This window comes from Procambarus clarkii, chromosome 30 (genome assembly GCF_040958095.1).
Source record: "Procambarus clarkii isolate CNS0578487 chromosome 30, FALCON_Pclarkii_2.0, whole genome shotgun sequence".
Taxonomy (NCBI): domain Eukaryota; kingdom Metazoa; phylum Arthropoda; class Malacostraca; order Decapoda; family Cambaridae; genus Procambarus; species Procambarus clarkii.
In genome coordinates this window covers 14,363,799-14,382,071 of record NC_091179.1, presented here as the reverse complement: position 1 = coordinate 14,382,071, position 18,273 = coordinate 14,363,799, and the positions used below count along the sequence as shown (strand labels likewise).

Below are 18,273 nucleotides of genomic sequence, written 5' to 3'. Positions count from 1 at the left end.
GTACAGTAACACTATCGTTTATTTCAGGCCTTTTCTTTAGTTATTATGAAACCCTTACACCTCCCAACCTTTTTTTTTTACTAATATCCACACATTGGGTTAAAATAAAATATATATATATAAATCCCTGTTCATCTATCAGTTATTTTACTTCAATATCTTCATATGCAATTAGATAATATTTGTAATATTTGCATTGTGTATATTTATATACAGTATATATTTATATATATGTATATATTTATATACATTGTGTATATTATATTTTTTTACACAATGAAATCCCACTAACGTGATATATGAGAAAATCAATTGGAGCAATGGGGAGATTCGAACCCTCGACCTGGGTACTCCCCAAGTGCGCACCTTACCTCTCATGGACACCACGACATGGTAAAAGTTGTAGACAATGAGCCACAACAACATTTGATAGCCAACCCACAAATCAGATATGAAGAAATGTCTTCGTTTCTTCCTTTAACCACTGAATAAAACTGGGAATGAATACCATGAAGACCGGTAAACCCAAGCACAAAAGGGGTGAGGAACCACCGGCGTCAACCTCTCCGTGACCACCCTGACTCCATGTCCTCCAGCCTAGTGACTCCTACTGACTTCAGCTCACCAGCTGATACAAACATCAAAGCTAAGTATCGCACAGCTGACCAGTAATACATCATGAAGATACAGTTAGACTGGTTAAGCTGTCGGGGGAACACTGGTCGGTGATAGATTGTGAGGATATAATAGATCGGTTAAGCTCTCGTGGCAACACTATATTCCAGTTGGTAACTTCACTTCATGTTCTCCGCTTACAACTCTTATAAAAAATTGAGTTTGTAAATAACCAGATATTTACTACCATCCATTATTTATATCATTCCGAAATTCGCTGGAAAATTAGTTGATGGACAATAACCAATGAAAGATTTACGCAGTTTCCCAACATTCTTTCTGGTCAGTGCATCTCTCAACTGTAAACCTTTAAGTTCACAGATTCATTGTTCTCCATAGTTTACACTTACATTACTTTACACATTGTATACGGGCCATGTTTTTGTAAATGTATCATTTTATTTAATATAGGATTTTTTTCAGCATAATCGAATCTTTAATACAATAAACTTCAATAAACTTTTTAAGATATAGTATATTAATTGTTATGTTTACCAGGCTTGCGATATTAGCTGAGTATGTCTTCAAAACGCTGAAAAGATAATAAACCAGTAGTTTACCGCATCCCTTATCTGCCTCTTCGATTATATATATATATATATATATATATATATATATATATATATATATATATATATATATATATATATATATGCATTTTTAGAATTTGTTTTAGACACGAGAGTAAAATAGCTGACCAAATCTTTCTACCATGCTAGTTGTAGACCAAGTGCTTAAATCCCAACTGGGCACAACATGCAGTTATATAGAAAACAACAAAGTGTTCATATAAATATACACACACACACAAATAATACACGCACACAGGCCTCAGAGCACACATACACTACAACACACAAGAACACAACATCAAGACCACACGAGGCCGCCAGCATACTGTGGTATCCGGCAGTTCACCACACAAGTATAATTGACCTGGCAATTTACAAATATTATTCGCTGAAATAAAAGATTTGAGTATTACGTAAGTAATTCCAGTGTGTATGATACATATAATATTGTATTATATATATATATATATATATATATATATTAAGGCAGGTTCTAGTCAATAACGGCTTCTCCAATGGTTTCATCGAAGACATCATAAGAAGGAAAGTGAAAAGCCATGCAACCTCCGAAGAGACAACTAACACAACACCTATACCCCCTATTAGACTATTTTACAGGAACTTCTTTTCCACAGCTCATAAAACAGAGGAAAGGGTCCTGAAAGATATTGTTAATAGAAACGTTATCCCTACAGACAAAAATCAGAGGATACAACTGACGATTTACTATAAAACCAGAAAAACGGCCAGCCTACTCATGAGAAACTCTCCAGACACGAAACAGAACGCTTTAAAAGAGACTAACGTCGTCTATGCCTTCAAATGCCCACTTGGGGACTGTAAGCTCCAAAAAACCCAGTATATAGGCAAGACAACAACATCTCTTTCTAGGCGTTTAACGATGCATAAACAACAGGGCTCCATTAAGGAACATATAATCTCTTCCCATAACCAAACCATCGCCAGAGAAATCCTAGTAAACAACACAGAAATCATCGATAGATACAGCGATAGCAGGCGGCTAGACGTTTGCGAGGCACTACACATCAAGAAGTCAACACCAGCAATCAACAGCCAATTATTGCACAACTATATTCTACCCACCTCAAGACTCCGCTCCAATATAGAAGCATCAAGAAATATGGACCAATAGGCTTTCTACAAACACTTCTATTCAATATCCATTGTTTCGTGTTCTGTCTTGTGTTGATACTTTTAATACCCTATTAATATCCTCTAATGCCACATCATCCTTCCCACCTTACTCAAATGTAATGCCACATCACCCTTCCCACCTCACTCAAATGTAGATATAAAATCAGGGAAACGCAAGTTCTAATCAGTTGTGTATTTGTGAAGTCTTTGAAAATGTAATAAGTTTTACGAAACGCGCCCGTGTCGCGTCAGACTAGAAATAAAAATGAATTTTGGAGAAGTGATTTTTGATTTACCTCCAACAGTGAAGCATAATGTACGAAAGATTGAGAAAATTCGTGTTAGAATTATTAATCTTACTTTTTCGGTCATATTTAATAAAATATATATATATATATATATATATATATATATATATATATATATATATATATATATATATATATATATACACACACACACTAAAGGCAAGAGGTGAGGGTGTTCAGACAAGACAAAGTCAGCCCGGTGTGACAATGTCCACAAAGATGAAACACCAAACTCCAGCACTGTTGCAGTTTTGCGCATACAAAGCCTCATCGTTTTAAATCTACATTTCAGCGTCGTATGTGTTGAACAAATGTCTTTGTGCTTTCTTTATTAGGATAAAACCCCACACTTGTGTATTTGTGAAATTTATGTAAGGAATTTAGACCATGATTTTCGCACTCTCCCGAGTGCTAAGTCAAGGTCTGAGTGTGTGGTTAGGAAGAGACTTACGTCTCAATGTCTAATGAGGCTGTTATTCTGCGAAAGACTTGGTGTAAATTTCTTGACATAAATTTCACAAATACACAATTGTGTGTTTTTATTCTATGATATTATCTCTGTGTGAAGACATTACCATTACTAGCTTTCTTTATTGTTATTAGTTCACTGCTACATTTAACTATTTTTGGCGTATTATTTACGCGTGGAAATACAGATAACATTATCATGAAAATACTTTTACAGTCATCAAATGGAGAAAGGGAAACGAGTTCGATAACCATAATGAACGTATATAATAATTATAAATATACATATAAACAAGATAACACTATTTTCTTTCGTTCCAATAAAGCGACATTCAACGTGCAACCGTGACAGTATTCCAGTCACTAAATTAAGTCCAGTTACTAAATTATTAAATTATAATAACCATACTCAGACTGATGACAAAGTATACTCGTGTGCGTATGAGAGAGACGCTAGGGACACACTGCTGACGCTCGTGTTGATCTTGAGGTAAACACTGAACTATTTACATAAGCCATCCCTGGCGTGGGATACTAAGGAGCTCCTTCACAGGAGAATCTGACGACTACTCATCACTACACAAGCAACCTTAGTTTACAGAAGACAGTTACAGCTAGACCCAATTAACGGTGAATATAATACAGGTGAGGAAGTACAATGAGGAAGACTCACAGTGCCGGGTGGACAGGACTTGACAGAGGTCCGTGTCTGCTGGCTGGGACAGCTACCCACGACGCAGCCGCCCCACTCCACGCAGAAGGTGTAGCCCATCTTGCAGGTGACCTCAGCAGGCTTCACGCTCCACGTCTCGCAATCACTCTCCGTCGTGCATTTCTCAGCTCTTATATATATATAATACAATTATATCATAAACCCTGAAGAAGTACAAAGTATGAATATTTCATAATCTGCATTATACAAATAATACAATTGATAAATAATACCCAGTAATACAAAAACAGCGAAGTTCTTCATCCAAACAATACAGATGAAGGGGGGTAGAAATAGCCTAAGCTACTCTATCCCTTTGAGATGTATTTCTTTCTTGTCTCAATAAACATACTTGAACTTGAAACACAGATGAAAAAGTTACAACAAGACGGTATACAGGCACACTTTGATAAGTGTAACGCTGTAATCAGCGTTACTGTAACTTCTCCCTACTGGTGTACTCCACGTGAGAGACAGGCAGCTACTCTGACACGATAATCGATGGTGGTGATGGTGGTGATGGTGAGTGTGTGTGTGTGTGTATACTCACCTTGTTGAGCTTGCAGGGTGGAGCCAACCATCCTTCTGTTAAGATAATATATATTGTAACTTTTGTCGACTAATGCACATATATTGACGTAATGGACAACTAGATCGTAGAATTTGGTACTATTCACTTTATAGTCCAGAAAAAAACACACTAAAAACCAAACTTATACATTCCTAGGCTTAATATAGCACATATATGTACTATATTAGGCCTTGGAAAACATGTATTAAACTTAGAATGATTAGGTTAGGTTAGAATTTAGGTTAGGAACAAATATAAAACCTTTTCCGGTTTGTTCAATTATACCTTCTAATTGTTCATTACGGCAATATATGAGAGATGGTCTACATCGTTACTGTAAGTACTATCAGAACAGGAGGATGGCTGGGTCAGGCTGCGAGCAGCCGCGTCCAACAGCCTGGTTGATCAGTCCAGCAACCAGGAGGCCTGGTCGACGACCGGGCCGCGGGGACGCTAAGCCCCGGAAGCACCTCAAGGTAATCTCAAGGTAGGGTGGAGCATTAGGCTCTCAACTACCGCACCTTCCGACCGTTATTAGTTCAATGTAGTGGCTGTTTTTACTCTTTTTTCTTATCAAATTTACAGTTTGTGTGTGTGTAATTACCTACGTGTAATTACCTAAGTGTAATTACCTAAGTGTAGTTACAGGATGAGAGCTAAACTCGTGGTGTCCCGTCTTCCCAGTATTCTTTATCGTATAACGCGTTGAAACTACTGACGATTTTGGCCTCCACCACCTTCTCACTTAAATTGTTCCAACCGTCTGCCACTCTGTTTGCAAAAAGGAAACTTTCTAATATTTTTTTAGATACCTTTATTTCCTTAGCATGAATCTGTGTACTCTTGTTCTTGAAGTTGCTGGTTTCAAGAATTTCACTTTGCCAATTTTGTCGATTCCTGTTATTATTTTGTAAGTCGTGATCATATCACATCTTTTTCTTTTATTTTCTAGCTTTGGCATATTTAACGCCATTAGCCTCTCCTCGTAACACTTTTTTTCAGTTCTAGAAGCCATTTTGTAGCATGTCTCGTGTGTGTGTGTGTGTGTGTGTGTGTGTGTGTGTGTGTGTGTGTGTGTGTGTGTGTGTGTGTGTGTGTGTGTGTGTGTGTGTGTGTGTGTGTGTAAGGGGTGGGAGCCTCCCGTGGGGAAGAGACTGACAGAATACGAAGCTAATAAATGAATGCAGTGACGTCACGCTTCCTGACCCAGGCCTGGGCTACATCAGGCTCAGAACTGTTAGGTCACGCTAGGTCATGTATAGTCATGTATGGGACCGATTGGTTTGAATTAGATATACGTATAATTTGTTTGTATTTTATCTGCATAATTAAATTTGATCATTAATGACGTCCTCACAGGTTAGAGAATTAAAATAAATAAAACAAAAATTAAAACAAAAGCACGTAAGGAAATACTCGTACTATGCACCGGTAGCCAACAAATTAAATGCACTTAAAGAAGAAGTTGTGGAAGCCACCTCAATCCACAGCTTTAAGGACAGATTCTACAAAGAATTCGAACGTCCGAACATGTGATTATAACGCAACAGGGGCTTAAAGAGCTAGACCTCACTCCGTAGTCACTGATATGTAAGTACTTATAGGTAAATCACAGTCAGGTGCGAAAATTACATTGCTAATAATGGGACTGTCAAAGTAACTTTTGCAGCTCTAAATCGGCTTACAAATAATACAGTAGATTACAGCCAAAGACGATGAAATCCAAAAGTTGATTTCGTAATTTGATTTAATAACAACTGGACCCGTACGCAGGATACAGCTATTCTTTTTCTGTACTATTGTGTACTACACGCATACAGTACTCTCTTACATTACGTTCTATATAGCAGATATCTACATAGACATATATATGTTCTCCTGTAATTGTTGTTACACGTGTTTGTGCATATGCATGTTGCAACACATATACACAATTACACAGGTAATTACACAAAAGTAATTACACACAGCATACACTTGATTTTAAGGACCCCAGCTGAAGTACTGAGTAAACCTCATTCAATAATCTGCAATACTTCACAGAAAAGGGAAAAACTACCAGATAACTGGAAAACTGCGAATTCAATTCCTATATATAATACGGGGTATGGACAGGAGGCACCCAAACCACAGGTCCGTATTGTTGACATGTGTGAGTATTAGGGTCGAGAGCATTAATAAAAAGGCTAGTGGAACACCCTGAAGGGCACGTTTTGACAAAGCTTCAGCAAGGGTATACAGACGAGGAAGCCTCGTCTCAAATTCCTGCCGAGTTCAATAACAAAATGCGAAGGATAACGCAGGCTTGCATCTTTTCTGGACAGCTACAAAGCCTTTGACACAATTCCATACAGGAAGCTATTGTATAAACATATGAAAAATAGAGTACCTGGAAGCATAAAGAACAAGGTAAGAGAATACCTATCCTAATGGGAAAAAAAAGACTATAAGAGATAAACGAGATACCATAGGGATCAACAATACCATAGGGATCAGTACTTGAACCCATAGTGTAGACACACTCCATACGTTTGTTACAAGACTGAGCCCTCAACATGAGGAGGAAAGGCAGAGGGATCTACACGTTATCGCGCTGGGAGAGAGAGAAGGGTAAGAGGCAAAATGATCACGGCATGTACACGTTTTAGAGACGTTGACAATGTGGACTCCTACATGTTGGGCTAGTAAAAGATGTGACTAGTAAAAAAGTACGCGTCAATACACGACAAAGTTCAGAGTTGTACCGCAACAATGGTTCCGAGATGACTTACGTGCGAGGAAAGTCTGAGGATGCTGCATCTTACTACATCAGATAAGAGACGAAGAAATAGGAGATATGACAAAATAGAGAAGGATAATCCGTTTAATATTTGCAATAGCAGAACGAGTCATGGGTGGAAACTAGTACACACCTCAGTGATGTAAGGAAACATTTATTTATTGTAAGAGTAGTGAATAAATGGAATGCACTAGAGAGCAGGTAATCAAGGATAATACCATACATATGTAGATATTACTGAAATGTAGAGGTTCAGGAGCCATAGCATTAACGACCAATAGCTGAAAAGTGAGACCAAAGAGCTGGCGCTCCGTCCTCAACCCGTTCTCGCACTTTCGTACAGTCAATATTGACTTATTAAATAAGTGCATATGTGACATACTAATTTATTGTGAATATTTTAGTTTACCTTGAAAAGCTTCATAGAAAACACCGACCTTACCTAACCTTCTTAGTATGTTAAGATAAGCATCTTATTGCTTCTTAATTACAATTATTACTCTACCTATACCGGTCCTGCAGGCATAATTACTTGATTATCCACAAACAGAAGATACTTCCCCCCCCCCACCTCCTTACACAGAAACACGGAAACTTTCCTTGGTAACAAACAACACCAATACTACCCCCTTCACCTCTGGCAGTAGATCATGTTGGGTCCACACAGCTGACTTTGAACGGGCGGGAAGGGGTTATCCAGCTTGCTGGCGGGATTACAGGGGTTGACGCAGGCGTTTGTGGGGGCGCCGCAGTAAACCTGGCCCTCGCTACATCGCTTGTTGTCCTCCTCTGTGCCCAACACACCTTGACACGCCTTGGGCACGCAGTGGGTTCTGGTCGTCGGACACAGCTCCTGGTAAGGCATAAAACAATGATGAACTGAAGAACTCTAAAACATAATCTTACTAGCTATAAATAATGATTTATGAGTATAACATAAATATAAATTTATACTCATGATTTTATGAGTCTAATATAAATATGATTTACGAGTATAACACAATATCCTCTAATTTCCTATCTGACGGAAAATTCAAACGCCAAGAGAACTGCAGTGTTGCCCCACAACAAACTATTGTGGGGCACATGCACGCGTATCGCATGTGCACATGCACATGTCTGCACATGCAAGCCAACCAAGCAAGTATTTAGATTTGATACCATCTGAGTGTGACGAAGGCTGTTGTGTAATGATGTCTCGGTATAAGATACCAATCTGATAAAGAACAAGAACAATACGCGCACAAGTTTAATCCATCAACAAACGGACATCTGCGTCCTAAGACACATGAATGTTTACTTACAATACTTAAGTCATTCTTCCATTCTTGTTAGCATGGGGGACTCAGTTTTACCTATTGATTGATTGATAAAGATTAAGCTACCCAAAAGGTGGCACGGTCATGAATAGCCCGTAAGTGGTGGGTCTTACCTATGTGATATATGGTGAAGCTAAAAGTCTGGTACGAGAAATGGATCAAGTCTTGTTGGGTGTGTTTGGAGCAGGGAGGCCCAAGGACACACCAGAGGTAACTGATGATCAAGTAATACCAGTCTCCAGACCATCCTGTCTCTAGTATTTTATTCATGGCAAATGCTGATAATCTTAAAACCATTTTAACTGTTAGCATTAAATTGAATTACATTTGCGTCCCAAACTTGCGAGTTCAGATCAGTGGGAGGTAACAAACAATATCCCGTCAGCAGGCGTCGAGCCCACGTCAACAATTGTGGCTCAGACCTCATTATTGGCGCTTATTGTGTTCAGTGTGGATGGTACAATCGATTAAGTCTTGTAATGGCAGTTCATGCATCATCCCTGCGGTTTCTAGGCCATTAACGACTCGGATAACCAATACTCGTTACATTAAAGAGGTATGCCTTTTGTCGGTCATTTGTTATACAAGTGTACAATATATTCCAGCACAATGATTAAAAACACGTCTCTGTTCCGCGCCCATCCACTTGAACTGGACGATAGAGCGAAGGTCTCGCTTCATGCAGGTCGGTGTTCAATCCTCGATCGTCCAAGTGGTTTGGGCGCCATTCCTTCCCCCCCGTCCCATCCCAAATCCTTATCCTGACCCCTTCCAAGTGCTATAGAGACGTAATGGCTTGGGGCTTCCTCTTGATAATTCCCTTCCCTTCCGTAATTAACAAGACAAAGGACAAAATTACCAAGAAGCATCTTATCATTAAATCAGGCTCTCCAATCCAGCTATCGCTCCCAAAGGAATATTTATTATATTTTTCATACAATGAAATAAAAATTGTATTATCAAAAATAAATTAATATTACACTGGTGTACAATTATGGTTGACGCGCACATTATATTAGTAACGAAGCCTAGGACAGGCTATGTTAGGAGTTCACTTTAGTTGGCATTTGTATTTATATTACGTGGAGGTTATCTTGAGATGATTTCGGGGTTTTAGTGTCCCCGCGGCCCGGTCCTCGACCAGGCCTCCACCCCCCCCCCCCCCAGGAAGCAGCCCATGACAGCTGACTATCTTGAGGTTATCTTGAGATGATTTCGGGGTTTTAGTGTCCCCGCGGCCCGGTCCTCGACCAGGCCTCCACCCCCAGGAAGCAGCCCGTAACAGCTGACTAACACCCAGGTACCTATTGTACTGATAGGTAACAGGGGGCATAGGGTGAAAGAAACTCTGCCCATCGTTTCTCGCCGGCGCCCGGGATCGAACCCGGGACCACAGGATCACGTGCACAGCGTGCTGTCCGCTCGGCCGGCCGAACGAGGCACTTCCAGCAGCGATCTTCCTCAACCCGTCAGCAGGCTATGGTCACGGCTCAGTAAAGATGCATTTATCATCATTAATGTACAAGGAATTCAAAGTCAGTATTTTCTCATATATAATTTGACATTTCAGAAATGAATTCTCCTCTTGGGAATTTTAAGCTTATTATAAACATTATAATGAGTGAAAATATATACACATCTTCAATTTACTTAAGATACCAGACGTTTCGGAGTCTTCAACTCCATCATCAGTGCTAAAAAGAGAATAGCAAATTTTGCGATGAAAATATTCTCTTTTTAACACTTGTGATGGAATTTAAGACTAAAACATCAGGCATTTTAAATAATTTGAAGATGTATATATATATTTTTACTCATCATACTGATTATAATAATTTGACATTGTTATGTATTGGTGTATAGTTAGGACTTAATAAGGTTATGTTAAATGTTTAGCTTATATTGACAATTATTTATATCTGTAGTATCTAGGTGAAGTACTTAAGATGCGAGATTTCACCTGTCCTCAGGCTAGGCTCGTCCAACCGTCGGTCAACCCACCTACACATTCATCAATTTTAAGCATCCGGTCCGCATAAACAATGGCCAAAAGAATATTAATCCAGCCGCCTAATCCCTTGTTTATATGGCGCGTGAGCTTTACTTTAACACTTTCTCTCTCTTCCTTGGTTTAAATCGAGCCGAAATACAAATAAATTTCAAAGAACCAAAACGCCCAATCTCGGCCTAACTATATGCGAAATAATAATAATTCTGTAATAATAATAATAATAATAATAATAATAATAATATTAATCTGCCCGAAACGCTGCGCGTACTAGTGGCTTTACAAGATTGTAAATACCATGCTATGTATTCTCACAAACTCAATGTACCTTCTTGTATATAAATAAATAAATAAAATAAATAACTTTAAATTTTTATATATACCGATTTAGAATACATAGTACTGTACGTTTAAATAACAACAATTCTATAGCTCTTTTTTTCCATTTGCAGAGGTTTTTGATCAGTAAAATATGACCCTTTTTCCCTTTAAAATGAAATGTCGAGGTTTGGGCGTGGAAAATATGCTAGATGTTAATATATTAAGATGTTAATATGTTAAGATGTTAATATGTTAAATCCTTTCCAGGCAGGTTCTCTTGGCTGTTGCCCTTCTTATGATAGGTTGTAATTATAATTTCGATGGTGAAATTAGCCCACAGAGTGTGAGGAATATTAGGGTATGAATAATAACTCAATTAACATGCTTATAATCCAAGGTTTTGATGATTTTTGTAGATTTATCATTACAAGAGACAGTTAGAGCCTTAGGACAGCTATTAAGGATATTTAAAACCAAATTCTATGGTTATGCTTTTATTTTCAATTGGCAAAGTTTTCGTTCATTCAGATATTGCCCTGCTACCTTTAGAAAATAAGTTTTGAAGATGGAAACGTGATAAATAAGCAAGATGCGGTTAAATGTTTTTGCAGACATGTTCGCTTGGTAGTTGTCTATTATATTATAGGTTGAAATTAAAATTTCGCAAAACGAAATCTGCCAATTGGGTGTGGGAAATGCTTCCTAGAGGCATCTCCGGTTGCAACGAATCCCTCACTGCAACGAGTTGGGATGCCCTATATAGTTTGTTGAATCGAGGTTGTACTGTACTTCTTATGAGAAATATTAATGTATGGATCTACATCTTTGGGGAAGGACTGCAATAGTGTATTATTTTCATGGAGTTTTTTTCTTTATTTTACGTGTTATAATTGTATTTTGTGTTTGGTAATTATATCTGAAGTTTAGCTCACTGTTTAAATGCGCAACGTTTTGTTCTACGATATTTGTTTTCAAAAATTAATATCCAATATGACACTAATATATTTTTAAGTATGAATGATTTTAGCATATGCATGTGTTTCACATTTTAAAAAGTAATTAATGATATTAAAGTTTAAAAAATAATGTTATAACAATTACAATGATTTTCACTGGAAGGCACAATGATTGCGAGTTGTACCTGCTTTAAGATAAATCAGTAAAGATTTCAACATCATAATGATTGTGATCCGGTGGTACATTGTAACACAAGCGTGAGCCAGCAAGTGTTGATCCGAATATACAGTAGTAGCCCCAGGCGACCGTCACCTTGACTTCCCGCCACACCAGATGGAGCAAGAAGAAGCCGCCACACCGGATAAAATATAAAGCCGCCACGCCGGATGGAATAAGAAGCCGGTAATAAGGGCTCACTAACACCGCGCACACACACACACACACACACACACACACACACACACACACACACACACACACACACACACACACACACACACTCTCTCTCTCTCTCTCTCTCTCTCTCTCTCAATTTGGAGAATATATTAATATATAAAACTAGTTGTTCTCGTACCGCCCGCTGATCGGAAATCTGATTAGTAGTGCTTTCGCTACACAAATTCAAAGTAAACGAGATTCCACACCTGTCAGAGGTCTTACGCTGTAAGACTCATGTACCTGCATCTTATAATTATAAACAGCAGCAGTTACTGATTCTGATTTTGACATCTATAATAATTTTAAAATCGTTGATAAATATAAATCTTGAGTATACAGTTTATATTTAGATAAAATCATAATAATAATGTTACATGGATTAGCTTTAATAAATAATTTACTGTAAATTTATTTAAATAAACCCAACTATAACTGTAAAAACATTTAAGAAACAATGTATTTCAATTTCAGTACCACCCTTGTGAAAATTAACACGTATGGTTTATGTTTATATATACCGGTCTTCAAAAAGGGAAGGCGTGTTTTTACTTAGTTGTAATTGCAGAGGACGAGACTCTTAATCCACTGAGGAATATATTCAAGAGCCTACTGGGCTCTGTCATATCTACACTTTAAACTATATTCAAGAGCCTACTGGGCTCTGTCATATCTACATTTTAAACTATATATTGAGTTTACCTGTTCCACTTCTCAGCGCATTCCACTCGTTCACTATCCCGAGACTTCAAAAATTATTTTACATGTATGTGTACACCTAGATGTGCTTGTAAGGGTCGAACTAGGCCCTAGCTCAGCATTTCGAACGATCGTAGTTTAACGACTCATTTCTCACGCTTTTATCATATTTATATTTACAACTTTGAATCGAATTTATATCAACGACTTCTGTATCTAACCTGTGCCATTTGCTGAGAGCTCTAACACTGAAGAAGTTCTTCATGATGTCTCTATGATGTTCTTGCTCTATGTCTCTTCATGTGTGTGTGTGAAATTACCAAAGTAGTAGTTACAGGATGAGAGTTACGCTTGTGGTGTCCCGTCTTCCCAGTACTCTTTGTCGTATAACACTTTGAAACTACTGGGGGAAGAAATGATGTCCAACTACTTGGACGGTCGGGGATTGAACGCCGACCTGCATGAAGCAAAACCGTCGCTCTATCGTCCACTCCGAACAAACGAGAACTAAAAAGGATCTAACCATTCCCGATGCTGTGTAAAGGAGGAAATGTAGATGTTTATCTCTCAGAATGTTTGGTAATATGTTTATTGTTTGTGATGTGTGTATATGTATGTATTAACACGATGTACTGAACGGGGTGAGAATAGCTTGAGCTACCTCATCCCTTTGTGTGTATTTTACAACAATAAACTTATTTCAATTTCAATTTCAATTCCCGATGCTGGGCTTCATCTCCGGACTGTGATGCCACGGAGAACGCTCTACCGTATGTACTCACCAAGTTGTGCTTGCGGGGATTGAGCTTCGGTTCTCTGGTCCCGCCTCTCAACAGGTATACAGTTTCCTGAGCCTACTGGGCTCTAATAATATCTACACTTGGAACAGTGTATGGAGTCTACCTCCACCACATCATTTCCTAATGCATTCCATTAGGCAGTGATGTGGTGGAAGCAGACTCCATACACAGTTTCAAGTATAGATATGATAGAGCCCATATCTATGTGTGTGTATGTGCACACTATGATGTGTGTGTGTGTGTGTGTGTACTCACCTATTTGTACTCATCTATTTGTGCTTGCGGGGGTTGAGCTCTGGCTCTTTAGTCCCGCCTCTCAACTGTCAATCAACTGGTGTACAGGTCCCTGAGCTTATTGGGCTCTATCATATCTACACTTGAAACTGTGTATGGAGTCAGCCTCCACCACATCACTGCCTAATGCATTCCACTTGTTAACTGGAAGTGTGTGTGTGTGTGTGTGTGTGTGTGTGTGTGTGTGTGTGTGTGTGTGTGTGTTTATAATTATCTAAATGTAATTACCGAAGTGTAGTTCCAGGATAAAGCAACTTTCGTATGTTTTTTCAACCCATTTATTTCCTTAGCTTGAATGCAGGAGCTCTTGTTCTTGAAGCTACAAGTTTCAAAACTTTCTCTTTCTCTTTTGTGTGTAGTGATCATATCGCGTCTTTTCCTCGTATCTTGTAGCCTTGGCATGTTTAACTCCACTTAGACTCTCCTCAGAGCTCGTATAAGTGTCGGGAGCCATTTAGTAACACGTCTTAGCATTCCAATTTGTTTGTGTATTGAAATACGAGCAGCACACACCGCTGCTTATTCCAATTTTGGTCTTACAAATTGCGTGAACATTTTCTTTAACATTTCTACGTCCATACAGAGTGTGTGTGTGTGTTTGTGTGTGTGTGTGTGTGTGTGTGTGTGTGTGTGTGTGTGTGTGTGTGTGTGTGTGTGTGTGTGTGTGTGTGTGTGATATTCTGGGTCAAATTGGTTGACAACCAGTAGACGGTCGACCACAGCCAGGTTCATTAAAGGCTGTGCTTTTCTCTATAATGCATCAAGTTCAAGAATGTCTATTGAGACAAGAAAGAAATACATCTCAAAGGGATAGAGTAGCTTAGGCTATTTCTATTCCCCTGCATATAATATGATGCATATAATGCATCATTCAACCAAAAGCCATTATTTCCCGATTGACTCGTAATGAAAACTTAATTTCCCAACAGGTAAAGTCAGGTCAAGTGAACAACTTAACGCCCAGCTTGTACAAAGTCAGGTCAAGTGAACAACTTAACGCCCAGCTTGTACAAAGTCAGGTCAAGTGAACAACTTAACGCCCAGCTTGTACAAAGTCAGGTCAAGTGAACAACTTAACGCCCAGCTTGTACAAAGTCAGGTCAAGTGAACAACTTAACGCCCAGCTTGTACAAAGTCAGGTCAAGTGAACAACTTAACGCCCAGCTTGTACAATTCTAGAGAGAGAGCGATCTCTCATTCTCAATTCTGTAAAACACATAAGTGTTAATGTAAAAATGAGTAGATTGAGAGAGATGACATGAATCAGAGAAAATCAAAAGTAATACGAAGTGAAAAAAAAGAGAGAAAGCAGGAAAGGAAGATAATAAAAAGTAAATAGATGAGGCAGGTGATCCAGAGCCATAATTAGATTCCTTAAAAGTAAAAGTGCTAATAGCAGTAACAGTAGTAATTACAGCAGTAATAACTCCAGTAGCAGCAGCAGCAGCAACCACAGTTAATAGCAAAAGTAACAATAGTAGTAATAATACTAGGAGGAGTTATAGTAGTATCAGTAGTATTACTTGCAGTGGTAATAACAGTAGCATCAAAAGTAGTAGTAAAAGAAGTAAAAAGAATAGTAGTAGTAATAAAAAGACAACACAAGAAAGGCATTAAAAAGTATCAAACGAAAGAGACTGAGTAAAGGAAGGAAAGGTAGCAGTAGGAGAGACGGAGGTCGAGGGGTGACTCACAGTATATATTCGATATTCATCAGATGTTTAGTACCGCCTGCTGGCCACAGCCGCAGGTCACGACAGCGCCCCAGCAGCGCGCACCAGGCACGCCACCACCTGGCGTGCCTGGTGACTCTCTGCCGGCGTATATCCTCCACTTACGCAATGGAGTACCGGTGTTATATTTTGCGCATATGTGCGCTTACCGTAGGCGACATTGATACTCTTGAGGCGTCATTGTTGTTCTATGTTTTCAATTATAATATTTTTGTTTACGTAAGTGAATACTAAGTATCCTGTCTATTGCTTTCCTTGGTGTTTAAGACGAAATAATTACTGCTTTCAAAGTCAGGTAAGTTACATATTATTGATAATCTCTCTCTCTCTCTCTCTCTCTCTCTCTCTCCCTCTCTCTCTCTCTCTCTCTCTCTCTCTCTCTCTCTCTCTCTCTCTCTCTCTCTCCCTCTCTCTCTCTCTCTGTCTCTCTCTCTCTCTCTCTCTCTCTGTTACACACGCACATCAACCTCTCCCCCTCCCACCCCAACTCAACCCAGCACCCAACCATCCTACCTTGGCCAGAACCTTTACATCTTCATCTCCCTCCAAGCACAGTAAAATCTTACTCTCCACTCTTGACATAGCGCTCTCCTTAGGTCCCCCTCCCCCCTCCCAAGACGTTTCTTTCCCTATTCAAAGATACCCAGTTCGATTTACAGCCTACGAAAATTACATCTTTTGAAGTTTGGAAAAGTAGCCTCAAAGTTTTAAACAAAAATCTAGATGGAATGACAAACACATCGGAAAAATTAAAAGTGAAAACTTGGGAGATGGAATCTGACATAGTAGATACAGCAGAAAGAGACGCTAACTGCAATTATTACAAATGCTTTTTGCAATGGGATATCAGAAAACGAGAACATGAAAACATGACTGGAGAAGAGGCACCTATCGACTCGACAAATGTATACCGAGACTATATCGCGGGAGTGACTGACAGAAAACAACAGTGATAGTGGTGGTGGTGGTGGTGGTAGTAATCTACAACCCTCCAGAAAACAACAGTGATAGTGGTGGTGGTGGTGGTGGCAGTAATCTACAACCCTCCAGAAAACAACAGTGATAGTGGTGGTGGTGGTGGTGGCAGTAATCTACAACCCTCCAGAAAGCAACAGTGATAGTGGTGGTGGTGGTGGTGGCAGTAATCTACAACCCTCCAGAAAACAACAGTGATAGTGGTGGTGGTGGTGGCAGTAATCCACAACCCTCCAGAAAACAACAGTGATAGTGGTGGTGGTGGTGGCAGTAATCCACAACCCTCCAGAAAACAACAGTGATAGTCGTGGTGGTGGTGGCAGTAATCTACAACCCTCCAGAAAACAACAGTAGTGGTGGTGGTGGTGGCAGTAATCTACAACCCTCCAGAAAACAACAGTGATAGTGGTGGTGGTGGCAGTAATCTACAACCCTCCAGAAAACAACAGTAGTGGTGGTGGTGGTGGCAGTAATCTACAACCCTCCAGAAAACAACAGTAGTGGTGGTGGTGGTGGCAGTAATCTACAACCCTCCAGAAAACAACAGTGATAGTGGTGGTGGTGGCAGTAATCTACAACCCTCCAGAAAACAACAGTGATAGTGGTGGTGGTGGTGGTGGCAGTAATCTACAACCCTCCAGAAAACAACAGTGATAGTGGTGGTGGTGGTGGTGGTGGTGGCAGTAATCTACAACCCTCCAGAAAACAACCAGAAACCCAGGCAAGAGGTTGATAAGACAAAGAGCCAGCATCCTCCAAGAGACTGCAGAAAAAGCCCACCACTTAAAAGCAAACTAATCATCAAGAGACTCCAACTAAAGAAGAATGCCCTGGGAAACAATGAACCCACGGGGGAGGAGAGGAAACTTGGAGACAAAACAAGTAAAGGGCGACACGAAAAGAACAGATTGGCCTTTTATCCCGACTGGATCTAATCTTTAAACAAAATGAGACAGACACACAATACAGAATACGAAATGCCCCTGGGAATGAGAGACCGCTGCGTGCTAACATATTAATACATGACGCTGAAATCCTGGGAAAGAGGTTAAGAGAATATACAAGACAGCGACAAGAGTACTAACAGAGTCATAGAATTCTTAAGAGAGAACACCGAAGGTAAGGGAGGCCCAAGAAGTGCTCTCCTGAGCAAGGCGTTGCGTGTTCAGATACAACTATGGTGTAGTTATAATCGATTTGTCTGCCAAGAGCCATTAGTTATGGATGTTGCATTTAAACCAAAAATAGTCAGAAAAAGTGAAGAATAAAGGCGGGCTGGTAGGAAGTGACAGTATACTGACGGCTGGATCCAGGGATCCAAGTCAAAAGGTAAAAGATATTACAAAATGGCATTATTTAAATAAAAAAATAACCATGAAACTAATGAACATAACTGATAATTAGTAAAATAAATATTTAAATCGAAAGGCCAAAACATTAAAGTGTAAGCGAAAAAAAAAAGTTTGACGTAACACACTTTCTGTCAGGGGCA

At 39.3% G+C, this 18,273-nt stretch overlaps 1 protein-coding gene across 1 annotated transcript in view; it reads right to left on the bottom strand.

Moving 5' to 3' along the window:
* Positions 1-18,273, bottom strand: part of LOC123765577 (uncharacterized) — a 119,467-nt gene that overhangs the window by 85,070 nt on the left and 16,124 nt on the right. Inside the window, 2 exon segments of the mRNA XM_069333666.1 lie at positions 3,852-4,020; positions 7,876-8,093. Coding sequence (XP_069189767.1) covers positions 3,852-4,020; positions 7,876-8,093 — 387 coding nt within the window.